This window comes from Sus scrofa, chromosome 16, assembly GCF_054392235.1.
Source record: "Sus scrofa isolate SSC_HxYL_T2T_F1_AM1 chromosome 16, Sscrofa_HxYL_maternal_Yorkshire_Landrace_v2.0, whole genome shotgun sequence".
Lineage (NCBI taxonomy): Eukaryota > Metazoa > Chordata > Mammalia > Artiodactyla > Suidae > Sus > Sus scrofa.
Window position 1 is genome coordinate 39,683,591 of NC_139398.1, and position 14,130 is coordinate 39,697,720.

The following is a 14,130-nucleotide window of genomic DNA, read 5'->3' on the forward strand; positions in this document are numbered from 1 at the left end:
GTCCTGGAGACCCTTCATCCCTTCATCGGAAGATCTCCTAGGACTGATGTTATTACAAAGACACCTCTCCGGTTTCCCAAGCATGTAACAGTTCGTCTTCATTAGACCTTTGTGGATTTTTCTGCCCCTCTCCTAATAAATGGTACAAAATCCCAACAACTCTCTCTTTTCCCTGTCTAAAAACAAATGTGCTTTTCAGTTGAAGATTGAAAAAATAATTTAGGGTATATCTGCTTGAACCCCTCTTCCATTTTAACATCCACTCCCCATTTCCCCATTGGTCTGTAGGAATACCCAAGTTAATGCTTAACCTTTGTGCTAACTAGATATTGGCTGTTGGTCTCAGTCTTGGTCTGTTTCCCTGTCTGAGCCAGTAAGTCCCTATCTTGAGATTCTGCAACTGAGACTCAAGAGTTGATGATAACATTTACCCCAATTTCCCTCCCAAATTCTTTTTACTTGTCTCAAGTCTATGTGTAAAGGGATTTTGAGTTCCTGGATTGTCCACAACAGCCGTCATATCACAGTGCTCACTATGGTCCATTTCAATATCCCAGGTCCTTTATAAGAAAACTTCACTGCTGGCCTCCCCCTGGATGCCAGGACATGGTCACCCTAATGGCACATTGCTGTCTGTGAACTGGTATCAAAAAAAGGTTACTATCTTTCAGGATGCATCCCCTCTACTGCCCATTCTTTAATCCCAAAAAGTATCATTACATCTGGTTAAACAGCTGTATCCATTTTTATAGAAGGCTTGATGTAACTGAAGGAAATCCAGCTTCTTGAATTAGAAAATATAATCCTAATTAGGGAAATTAGAATTTTTGTAATTCTAGAAATTAGTTCTCAAATTCTAAAAATAATACATTAATAGGGAGAAAATTAAACTAAATTTTGAGGGTGTTTTTTTTTTAATGTTAACATTGCTGAGGATACACTACGATTCGCTATAGAAAATGACCCTCTTTAGAATTAGTCTACTTACAGGGCACAATAACGATTCAAAGCTGAATCAGAATATTTACTGACCCTGTGCATTAAACAGTGCCAACCAGGTTTCTAAGACTCTCCAGACCATACCCCTCCCTAAACAGAGGTGAGCCCACTGCTGTCACCTACTTGTGTTACCAGGGCTGAAACCACTGTGGTTTTCCCCTTGGGAGCCTGCATTTTGCTTCCTTTTTCTCAAAAGCAAAAAGATTATCAATAAATAGGCAATCAGTAGGCAAAGCCTCCTCACTCCAAAACTGATGTCCCAACCTCTAGGAAAAGGAACCCAGTTTTTTAACCATATAGTGAGGACCCCTGAAAATATCTGCCCCACACTGACTGTCCCTGATCCTCTCATGAGAGGAAGCCAAGCCCTGCCTACGCAGGTCCTGTGACCTCTTCTCACAGATCTATATTCTGTCATGCTACCTTTTCCCCTAACAATAGACTAAAGCTTATTTTTGGTATAGATGGAAAAAGAAATGGATTCATTTCATTCTAAAATTCATCTAAATTACTTCACATCAATTTCCGTGATCATGTGTTAAATCTGTGAAAAATTTTTTCAACCTTCCCTTCCTGAAATCACCTCATTCCTGTCTTGAGAAATTAGCTACCTGGTAATATCCTTCTGTTTCACAGCCCAATATTGAAGGATGAGTTTGTTCCATGTTGGCTTACAAAGTCAGTGGAACTTTCCCATTCTGGATCCTCAGAAAAGGTTATTTATGAATGTAACTTTTAAATTTTATAGGTTGTTGTATTTGACAAACACTTTTCCATAAAAAACAAAAGGGAAAAATAAAAGAGTTGGGGAACTCATACATATTAAAAGAGATGTTGAGACATCCTGACAACATGTAATAATGGGTAGACTTTGTCTGAAATCAGGTGATCCCTGCTTTGTTGGTGACTGATATGGATCATCTGCAGTCTGACCACATTGCTGGTTCTCACTCTAGTGGCTTCTTTCTGCTCTGTGTATAACACATACTAGTTGCCCCTAACCTCTCAGGGGGATACCAGCTGTCGCTGGTGTTCAAACAACTTTTTGGCAAGGTTTTACTCCACCACAGCCTAATAGTGCCTTGCTGAGTCTTTGAAGGGAACAGCATTGTTTTCCCTCCCTTAGACCCAACCCAGCAGAGCTTTGAGTCCTGAATATCTCTATTACATACCCCCCAGGTCAACTGTAAAGATTCCTTGTTGTTTCAATGAACCCCTTGATCTTACCACTATTGGCTGCCTAGACCAGAGCTTCCAACCCTCTGCCTCTTGTGTTGTCTATACTTCCATCCTCTTCATTTCCTTAAGTCTCCTTTTTTCATTTTGATTGTCTTCCTTTCCTCTGTTCCTGTTTTACTTATTTTTATCCTACTATTGTCATTTTTCCTCAGTTTATACAAAAAGACTGGCTTTGGTGGGAGTCATCTCAAACATTAGTTTTCTCTCCTGGCATCATATCAACTACCATAGGGAACATGATTTATCTGAGTTCATGGTCTCTTGACTGTGACTTTGCTCTCCTCTTAAAATGGAGCTCTGCCAAAGCAGGAGCCAGTTCTACATCTCTATCTGCAGCACCTATCACAGCACTGTGCTCATGGCAGGTTGGCAAAATATGCTTTACTCTTTGAATTAAACTGACTTTGTTATGTTGAAGATAAATGATGATCAAGGAAATGTAGGCTTGCATGCACTGACATGTTTGGCGAAGAGTGTCTGATACATCTGAGGGAGGATGTAAGGGGATGCAATTTCACTACTGATCTGCCACAAGAAGGAAAAACCAACCTACTGAGATTAAACAAAGAAAAGGACAACATGTTGCATTTGTTATTCACTGATATTAAGTTATATTCACAATCATATCACTAAGAATGACAATGAAAATAATAATAATTGTATAACTTCTCTTCTTTCTTCCTTTCTTTCTTTCTTTCTTTCTTTCTTTTTTCTTTGGCCACCCCATTACCCAGCGTGTATGTGCGGGGCCGGGGCGGGGGGCAGGGATTAAATACAAGCCTACCACAGTTGCAAGCTACTCTACTTCATCACGTCTTCATCAAAGGATTCTTTACACACTGCACTGAGCTAGGAATTAAACCTGCATCCCATGGAATTCCCATCATAGCACAGCAGAAATGAATCTGACTAGGAACCATGAGGTTGCGGGTTCGATCCCTGCCCTTGCTCAGTGGGTTAAGGACACATCATTGCTGTAGGTCAGCCACACGGCTCAGATCTGGTGTTGCTGTGGCTCTGGCATAGGCCAGTAGCTACAGCTCCAATTAGACCCCTACCCTGGGAACCTCCATATGCTGCAGGTTCAGCCCTAAAAACACAAAAAGACAAAACAAACAAATAAGCAAACCCCTGCATCTTAGCACTTCTAAGAGGGTGCCCATCCTGGTGTGTGCCACAGCAGGAACTTCTGAACAACTTATTTTCTGCCTGGGAATATCTAAATACTTAGTCTTTGCTTTCTAATTTAATCATAAGAGTTACCTTGTAAAATGTTAAATGTTAGCTATCATCCAGGTAAAAATATGAGGACAGGGATGTTAGGTAACTAAGCAAGTCATATGGAAATGATATATAGAACATGTACCCAAATAGCCTGCATCTAGATCTCTAGACCTTGACCCCTCCTCTACTACATGTCGGCTGAAAGCCTGAAACTATTTTAAGTTAGAGATTGACAAATAGAAAACAAGAGTTTAGGTCTGACTTCTGTCACTGACCAGCAGTGTGATTTCATACTAAGATGGCCAACTTTTCATTCTGATCAGCTGGGTAAAATCTGACAGTACTTTCCAACTAGAAGGGCCCCTGAGAATCAATGGACATACAGACAGCTAAAAATGTCAGGCACTTAGGATACTTTTCATTAAAAAGTAACTTTCCAAATAGTTTATCTTGACAGAGCCCCAGTACCTGTAGTTCTAAACACCTCCTACCACTCAATACCAAATAAAACAAGCAACCCCATCAAAAAGTGGGCAGAAGATCTAAACAGACAATTCTCCAAAGAAGACATACGGATGGCAAAAAAAAAAACAAAAAAAAAAAAACAAAAAAAAAAAAAACGCATGAAAAGATGTTCAACATCACTCTTTATTAGAGAAATGCAAATCAAAACCACTATGAGGTACCATCTTACACCACCCAGAATGGCCATCATCAAAGTCTACAATAAGTGCTAGAGAGGATGTGGAGAAAAAGGAATCCTATTACACTGTTGGTGGGAGTGTAAATTGGTACAACCACTGTGGAAAACAGTATGGAGATTCCTCAGAAAACTCAAAATAGAACTACCATTTGATCCAGCAATCCCACTCCTGGGCATCTATCCAGAGAAAACCATGACTCACAAAGACACATGTAGTCGGATGTTCATTGCAGCACTATTTGCAATAGCCAAGACATGGAAACAACCTAAATGTCCATCAACAGATGAATGGATCAAGAAGATGTAGTACATATACACAATGGAATATTACTCAGCCATTAAAAGGAACAAAACAACGGCATTTTTAGCAACATGGATGGACCTAGAAATTATCATGCTGAGCAACATGGATGGACCTAGAAATTATCATGCTGAGCGAAGTCAGTCAGACAATGAGGCAGCAACATCAAATGCTATCACTTCCATGTGGAATCTGAAAAAAGGACACAATGAACTTCTTTGCAGAACAGATACTGACTCAGACTTTGAAAAATTTATGGTTTCCAAAGGAGACAGGTTGAGGGGTGGGGGAACGTGCTGGGGTGGAGTGAGATGGAAGTACTATAAAACTGGATTGTGATGATCATTGTACAGCTATAAATGTAATAAATTCGTTGAGTAATAAAAACAGCATTTCAGCTATTAGAAGATGGGGACATTTTTTAAAATTTTTTAAATAAAACAATCAAACAGGCAAACAACAACAACAACAACAATTAACCCTATCAAGTCGACAAAACTGATTCACCTTCAGCCAACTCCACCCAAGAAGATTGGATTTGCCCAGAACCTCCTCACGTCCCCGCTTCCTAAAGCTATTTGCAACCTGAGAAAATGGCACCGCCCACCCTCACACCCTCTGATTGGATCCCCAAGGGCCAGGCAAAGTATAAATTCGCCAGGAAGGGACCCCGGAAAACATTTCCTCCTCTCTCTGCGCAAAGCCATGGAGCAGACGGTTCCCCGCTGCGTGCGCGACGCCTGGGATTCGGCAGAGGACTCCCAGGAACCAGAGGCGCTGCAAATCTTGAGCTCCGGGGACCCCGGAGGCTGGCAGCTCCCTCTGTATCCCAGTCTGGGCCAGCTCTCCTGGGACGACCAGGACGTCAGTCGGGAACTCCTCTCGACCCCCTGCGGGCTGCTGCGCCCATTCTGCCCGAAGCACGGACCCCGAGCTCCGAGCGCCTGCAGGCCGAGCGCCGAGCCGCTGGCCCCGCACACGCCCACGACGCCCGGGACCCGCCGCCAGCCACAGGCGCCCCGGGGAGAAGCGGCCGCCGCCCGCCCCCAGCGCTTCCCTGGGCGAGTCTTCTGGCGCTCAGGGGCCAACAGCTGGGAGCCGAGACCTCTGACCTCGGGGACCCGATCGGAGCATCGCCCTCCTCTTGGCCTGGGAAGGCACCACCTGATGTCCCAACACTGGTGGCTGCAGATCTACCTGCAGTGGCTGGGAAGCCCCCGGGCTGCCAAGCCAGCAGCCTTTGGGCCCAGGAGCCATCATCGCTGAGACCCTTCATCAGATAAATCCCTGCGACTGCTGTTATTACAAAGACACTTCTCCATTTAGCAATCATGTAACATTTCATCTTCATAGACATTTGTGGATTTTTCTGTCACTTATCTAATAAATGGTACAAAATTCCAACATCTTTCTGGTGTGTTCTTGCTTTGACTTTGAGGAAGGACTAGGCGCAGGGACAGGTTGGCCTGTGCCAGCTGGGACCCTCTATTCCCTGGTTTGGTGGGTACAGGGAGATTGGAGGGGTCTCTGGGGCATGGCAGGCAGCCAGGGATCCAGAAAAGCCATGGTCAACCTGGCCCACACATACCGGGCTCCAAGAGACCCCTCAAAGAGAGGCCATGAGAACTCCACTTCGCTGGAGAACCACTCCTGCTCCCTGGCTCTGGCCCTTTCCCCTTCCAGTTGGACCTCCAGTCATCCTCACATGGCTCTGTGGCTCTATGGCCTCCAGTGCAACCATTGGCCTTCAGTAACACAGAGCTTCTGTGTCCCTCAGGCACTTTCTTGTATGAGTTCTTTTTCCCTCTGATTGGCCCGTAGACTTGATTTTCAGCTCACACCACTTCTGAGCTGACCTGGAGCCAGTGCACTGGGGCCGAGAGGGAAAGCCTTGGTGCCTTGGATAAGAGAAAACTAGGAATTGTGTTTTGTGGTGGGGTTTCTGCAGCCAGATTCTGGAGCAGGCAGGCTGGCTTCACATCCTAACTGTAACTTAGCGACTTTCCTAGGTGCCTAACATCTTATTACATACAGAGTTGATCTAGTGAATCCACCAAATCTGGAATTGAAACAGGGCACTTAGGGAACAAAGTCAGGGAAAGTATAAACGATTCATAAGTACTAATACAGTTATTTTGAAAATCTCTCAACTGCCGTGATTTCTCTAGGGGTAAAATCCTTCACTGGCATTAAGCTCACCACATGTGTGTGGAAGTGGAAACTTGCTCTCCAGGGAGCAGAACTATTTCCAGTAATCCCTTCACCTCACCTCTACTTTCTGGCATCCCACCCAACCCCACCTTTTCTCCCCTTCCCCATGCCAGGATTCCACGTGCCATCTTTGCAGACTGAATGCTGTGTCTCAACCAGTATGTAACACTAGCCTGTACCCAGGGAATTGCCAAAGTATTCTTTTCACCACTGTAGGACCACAAGGTAATATTTTAGTCTTTCAAACTCAAATGGATTTTTTTCCAGTGAGGCCTAAGCATGGGAAATACAACACATTAACCAGAGGATGTGAGCACATGGATGTGTGTTATAGACCCAGCTATGTCTTTATTAACTTACTTTAATTTCCTACTATGTCTTTTGTTAAAGAATGTATATGAAAAATGAAATCAGTAAGAACTGGAAATAAATAACTTTAAATTTTTATCCTCAGTTTTTCAGTAGTAATTTCAAATCCTGAATCTCTTAGCCAAATAAATGAAATAGTCCTTGGATCCATGGAAAGACTGACAGTTCTCTATAAATTCACTTGTCAGGAATCACTAGCAGGATTTGGAGTGCAGTTCTTCCAGCAAGACTAAAATCCAACATTTTGTGTAACCTACTCTTTTGTGTGTATAAGTTTCAGTACAAAACCCATTTGACAAAAAATATATATGTATGGCAGGTGTACTCCATCCAAAGTAGCATAAGTAGTCATAGAAGTGATTGATTATTGGGACTGTCCTAGACCATGCAGACAGGGTTACACTATCAGACAAACCCTTGCTCTGACTTTACAACTTCCTACATTTTGTCTTTTTTTTTTCCCCAACTTCCTACATTTTAAATCATAACATATGTTAGACACTAGTATTTTATTAAATGTTATAGAATAATTTTAATATAAGTAGTATATTTACCAATATGTAAAATTAAAAATTTAGGTTGTTTTTGTTATGAAACTGACTAGCAATGCTGAATACGGTAGAAATGTCCTTTGCTGGTGGAAAGCTGGGGTCCTTGCAATATGTGAGCATCTATTTCATTGTTAGAGAAAATTCCTTTCTGGTATAGTTGACTGCTGCCTTTACCTATAACTATTTCTAGTCATGGGCTCTGTGTACTCCATCTAAATTTTTATTTTTTTCTTTTCTTTCTTTTTTTTAACTGTCTTGAACCTGAATGGCACCCTTGCCTGGGCTCCTTGTCCTTCCACAACAGCCAAAGCACAAACCCATGTGATAAAGAAAGATGTTGGAATTTTTATACAATTTACTAGGCAAGCAAAAGGAATTTTCACGAATGTCTATGATGACAAAATTTCTTACATGATTGTGATTCATGTAATTCAGTGTCAGGAATATGAAACAGTAAGGTATTTACTAGGTAGCTATTTTCTCAAATCTAGAAATGGTATAATTTCAAGATGGGAACGGAATTAGGGAAAACAAAAATAATCTAGCAGGAAAGGACCTCAATAGACACGTGAAAGATGCTCAACATCACTAATTATTAAGGAAAGGCAAATCAAAACCACAATGAGATACCACCTCATACCTATTAGAATGGCTAGTCTCGGAGTTCCTGTCGTGGCGCAGTGTTTAATGAATCCGACTAGGAACCATGAGGTTGCGGGTTTGATCCCTGGCCTTGCTCAGTGGGTTGACAATCCCGCGTTGCCATGAGCTGTGGTGTAGGTTGCAGACGAGGCTCGGATCCCGCGTTGCTGTGGCTCTGGCGTAGGCTGGTGGCTACAGCTCCAATTAGACCCCTAGCCTGGGAACCTCCATATGCCGCGCAGGAGCGGCCCAAGAAAAGGCAAAAAGACCAAAAAAAAAAAAAAAAAAAAAAAAAAAGAATGGCTAGTCTCAAAAAGACAAAAAATAATGGGTGAGGATGTAAAGAAAAGGGTACTCTCATACACTGTTGGTGGGAAAACAGTACGGAGATTCTTCTAGAAATTAAGAATAGAACTACCAGACAATTCAGCTATTCCACTTCTGGGACTTATCTGAAGAATATAAGAACACTAATTTGAAAAGAAAAATGCACCTCAGTGTTCATAATGGCATTATTCACAATAGTCAAGACATGGAAGTAACTTAAGTGTCCATTGATGGATGAGTGTATAACAAAGATATAGCATATATACACAATGGAATACAATTCAACCACAAAAAGTATGAAATCTTGCCCTTGATAACAACATGTTTGGAACTTGAGGATATTATGCTAAGAGGAGTAATTCAGAAAGTAAAAGATTAAAAAAAAATGACTTCCCTCATATGTAGACTCTTTCAAAAAAAACAAAACAAAACAAAAAAAAAAAACAAACAAACAAACCCGAACAAACAAAACAAAACCAAAACTCATAGACACAGAGAACATACTGATGGTTACCAGAGGGGAAAGGAGTTGAGGGAAGTTGAAATGATAAAAAGAGTCAAGAATAAGGTGGTGGGTGGTAATTAGAATTTGGTGGATGATCACTTTGTAATGAACATAGAGGGTAAATTATAATGTTGTATACCTAAAATTTACATTCCAATTTTTTCCTCAATAAAGAAGGAAAGGGAGAAAGAATATTTTCTAGATTTCACAAATGAACATAGAAATTGATATGAGGTAAACATAGATGCATTTTAGAATGAAATAAGCTCAATTTCTTTATCCACTCATCCCATGTATAGAGAGATATCCAAATTTAGATAGCTAATGAGTGCCCACACAATCTTCTCCATTTACTTTTTCCTGTAAAGAATGATAAAAACCGTATACATTTCTTGTAAGATATGGAGAAAATAATGTGGCTTCAAAAGAATCCCCATCCAGGAGTTCCTGTCGTGACTCAGTGGTTAATGAATCTGACTAGCATCCAGGTTTGATCCCTGGCCTTGCTCAGTGGGTTGAGGATCTGGTGTTGCTGTGGCTGTGGTGTAGGCCAGCAGCTACTGTTCTGATTGAACCCCTAGCCTGGAACCTCCATATGCTGCAAGTGCGGCCCTAAAAGTTTTAGACCAAAAAAAAAAAAAAAAGAATCCCCATCCAGTGAAAAACCCAGAAAAATGAGCCTCCGCACTGCACTGCAGTATCCAATCTAGAGAACTGATAAGGAAAAGAAAAGAAAAGAAAAGAAAGAAAGAAAGAAAGAAACAAAGAAAGAAAGAAAGAAACAAAGAAAGAAAGAAAGAAACAAAGAAAGAAAGAAAGAAACAAAGAAAGAAAGAAAGAAACAAAGAAAGAAAGAAAGAAACAAAGAAAGAAAGAAAGAAAGAAAGAAAGAAAGAAAGAAAGAAAGAAAGAAAGAAAGAAAGAAAAAGAAGGAAGGAAGGAAGGAAAGAAAGAAAGAAGGAAAGAGAGAAAGAATGATCAGGGACATTATTAAGTTGGGTACACAAAAACCACAATAGCAGAAAAATACAAAATTCTTATTGACCCAGACACCAAATAAGTTCAACAAGGTGAATTGATTTATTAGGGCTTGTCAGTTAGCCAAGGATCCAATAACAAATATTTACACTGACGGTCATTCTACCTTTTATAAGTGGTTTCTTATTTTGGAATGCTATAAAACAGAAAGGATTATCACCACTTCTGGCCAGCCCGTAAAAAATGGACACTAGTCTCCAAAGCTATTAGATTCCATTCCATTGCCCGAACAGCTGACTGTTATTAAAATACCTGGATTTTAATAATACCTGGATACTCCAAATCTGATTCAATGGAGGCCACAGGGAATCAGTTGCCTTATGCTACACTAAACAAACGGCCATGAGCCTTCCAACTAAATTTGAGAATTCTCTCTGCTCCAACATGATTCTGCAATTTATTCTGCAAGTTCAACAACTGGCTTCAGAAAGTGAAAGGAAGGTACCAAAGGAAAAAGAAGAATATTTCATTCACCTCTCACAAAAATGTTTCAGACCAAATAAGAGGCCTGTAGCACCTATAAGTGCTCAATTCTACTACAACATGTGCATTCCTTGACATGACATTCCATCACTTTTCTTCCCACTGGGCACCTGAAAAAAAATGATGTTATGGTAAAGCATTATATCCGGAAACTTTCTCCCACTATGGCTCATAGGGTTTATGGCCAACGTTCTCTCTGCCATAAATATAATCCTAGCAAACCCCTACATGGTTCTCAAGGCCATTTTCCCCTCCCTAATGGGCCCTTTGAAGTTAGAATTTATCCAGGTGCCCCTCCCTTCAAGATTGCAAATACATCTTAGTAATGCATGTATTTTATTACACCAGATGGAGTGTGAAGAGCAATGGCAAATTACAGTCGGCAAATTACATTTGAAAGAATAATTTCAGTTTGTGGAATTCTTTCTGAGTTACATAGAGACTAAAGAACCCATTTTACTGAACAAATTATTAACTTCGTTTGTAAGATTTGACCTACAATGCAGAATTTTCACTGTACACATTACTCTTAATCCTCAGGATTGGTAGAAAGGACCAATAGTTCTATTAAAACACAGTTGTCTGGAGTTCCCGTTGTGGCACAACGGAAAGGAATCTGACGAGGGACCATGAGGTTGTGGGTTCGACCCCTGGCCTCAGTGGGTTAAAAGATCCAGTGTTGACGTGAGCTGTGGTGTAAGCTGCAAACTTGGCTCAGATTGGATCTGGCATGGCTGTGGTGTATGCCGGAGGCTACAGCTCCAATTAGACCCCTAGCCTGGGAACCTCCATATGCCACTGGTGCAGCCCTAAAAAGACAAAAAAAAAAAAAAAAAAAGACAAGAACCTTGGATTTTCTACTGGCCAAAAAGGAGGGATTGTGCTATTGTTTACACTATTAGTTGCTCTTATGTCAAACACCTCTGGAGAAATTGAGATGCACATAGAAAAAATTTTCCAAAAGGTAAAATGGTTGAAAGATGTAAGAAAGACTGACCCTCTAAATGATCTGTTTAGGTGGCTCCCTCAGGACTAGGGAATTTTTTCCACTCTGCTTCATAGGTGGTTATTATTTTCATAATAGGTATTACTATCCTTTTCCTAGCTATCAAGTTACTCACAGCATGTAGCACTGCTTGCTTTAAGTCTACTGCCAAAAGCACAAGGACAATGATTGTACAAGTTAAGATGATTGGTCAAATGTGTAATCTATGAAATGCTTCCCCAGCAACATATACTTCTATGCTTGCTTTCTATATTTGATTAATTTACTCAATTCTAAAGTTCTGTGGTGGGGAAAACAATGTAAAAATATCCACTGACTCACGTTTAAAACTGCTTTGCCAGGGGGAACTTATGCTATAATCCAAACTGAATGTTGCATTTTCATATGAGATGAGCCCTCTAAATACAGCTCATCTAATGACACATGAAAAATCAAATTTATATGTTGAAAGATCCCCTTCCTATTCTAAATGAAACCTTAGGTAACATTTTCAGCCCAGGATTCATAGTTTAAACTCTGCTTATGACTTTGTTCTAACTGTTGGCTATATTGATGATAATCCCTATCATTTATAGAGTAATAATGCCTTACGCCTTTTTTTTTTTTTTTTTTTGGTGTTTTTCAGGCCATACTCATTGCATATGAAGGTTCCCATATCAGAGCTACAGGTGCAAGCCTATGCCACAGCCACAGCAACGCAGGATCTGAGCAACGACTGTGACCTATACCACAGCTCACGACAACGCCAGATCCTTAACCCACGGCCAGAGGCCAGGGATCCAACCTGCGTCCTCATTGATCCTAATCAGATTCGTTTCCACTGAGCCACTACAGGAACTCCCCCTTATGCCTTTTAATGTATATTCAAAACTCCAATTAAAATAATAATGCTTAGGAATCCCTGCCAGTAAAACAGTATTGATAGCACTTCTGCAGCTCTAGAACACAGGTTTGACCCCCTAGGCAGCACAGTGGGTTAAAGAATCCTGTGTTGCCACAGCTACAGTGCAGAAACTGCGGCTCCAATCTGATCCCTGGCCCCAGAACTCCATATACCCACAGAGCAGCCAAAACAAAAAACAAAAAAGAATAATGCTTAAATGACTTTAAGATAAGATAATGGACATGTACAACACACATATAGGCTAAAATTGGCATAAGTCCATTAGACATCCTCAAATTAACTATTATCCTTACCAAGCATTCTACTAGTATAACCCTCAGAAAGGAAATATTTACTGGCTTGTTAAGACCTAGCATCAAGGGACATCATGATCTTGGGCAGGGAACCAACCACTGCGGCCTAGAGAGGCCACATGTTGGATCACCTAATGCTTCCTATCAAGGGAAACGTATGATCAAAGGGGGTGGGGGGATGATGCATAAGTCATACGTTTCCCCATGGCAGGGCCATCAGAATAAGTCAGAAACAAAACAGACATAACGTGTCCCCACCGGTCATGGCCCTTTCCCGAGGGGCCATGTGCCTCTGCACGATACATTAAGGAGACCTCCTCAAGGCAGGAGGAGGCAATCAGCCTTTAAGGAAGATGGCCCCTTTCTTCTGACACTAGCATTGTCCTTTTTAAGGTTAGTAGTTCTTTCTCATCCCCTACGGGAGGGGGGTGTCACCCTGACCTAAAGGCTCGCTCTGAACATGCACAGCCCAACCAAAACACCTCTGATGAACTTTATGTGTAAGGTGAACTTGTCAATATGATGCATGATTCTTTGTCCCCAAAATGTGTAAGACTACATCGCTAGCTCCTGACAGGTGGAACCGTCCTCAGAGCTTCTGAGAGTCTGCCTGTCTCCTGGGTTATAATCCTCAGTTGGACTCAACGAAAACAATCTCCTTTTTCTCCCTAGCTTGAGTATGACATGACTTTTCATCCGCAGAACCAAGAGGGAAATACATTTACCTTAGGAAATGTAGACCCTTATTTAGAAACCACAATGGGCACGCTCTGGAGACCAGAAATGTCAAGCCCCTCTGTAAGTGGGCTCTAAGTCTGTAGATGATGGATCCTGTGAGCAGGAACAGCTCGCTGGCAAGTGATGTGGGGGGCGCACTTCAGTGGTGGCCCCCAAGAGCTGGCTGCAGCACTGCTGTGCCAAGGAGCAGAGATAGGTCTGCGCAGGTGTGAACAAAGTGGACATCTGCCTTGTAAAGAGAAGAAGGTGCCCGCCTGGCTATAGTGTACAGAGAAGAGATGGGTCCCAGTGGGGAGCCCCATGCTCCAGGCAAAGACCTACTGATCAGCGCCCCAAATGACACGCCTGGCCCTCCAAACTGTGAAAATTGTGCCATTAGCTCCATTCACTTTCCCTAGGCAGAAGCTGCTAAAATGGGGGATGATGTATTTAGAGGATCTTCAATTTACACACTCCAAATTACAGTTGTTTTAAAATCAAAATGGGGGGGGCAGTGGCTGGGAGTAGGAATGATACGGACTCAGACTTTCTCTGTACCATGGGTAGTTTGGACTTTTCCCAGACTGGACTGCCTGGGAGTTGACCCTTGGGTTCCTG

At 41.7% G+C, this 14,130-nt stretch overlaps 1 protein-coding gene across 1 annotated transcript; it reads left to right on the plus strand.

Moving 5' to 3' along the window:
* The first annotated feature begins 5,171 nt into the window (after positions 1-5,171).
* Positions 5,172-5,732, plus strand: LOC110257338 (annexin-2 receptor-like). Its single transcript, XM_021077106.2, has one exon. The coding sequence runs from the start codon at positions 5,172-5,174 to the stop codon at positions 5,730-5,732; it is 561 nt and encodes a 186-aa protein (XP_020932765.2).
* The last annotated feature ends 8,398 nt before the right edge of the window (positions 5,733-14,130 follow it).

Bases quoted from the DNA above. Each gene is read 5' to 3' on its own strand.
- LOC110257338 (XM_021077106.2), top strand. From the start codon at position 5,172: ATGGAGCAGACGGTTCCCCGCTGCGTGCGCGACGCCTGGGATTCGGCA.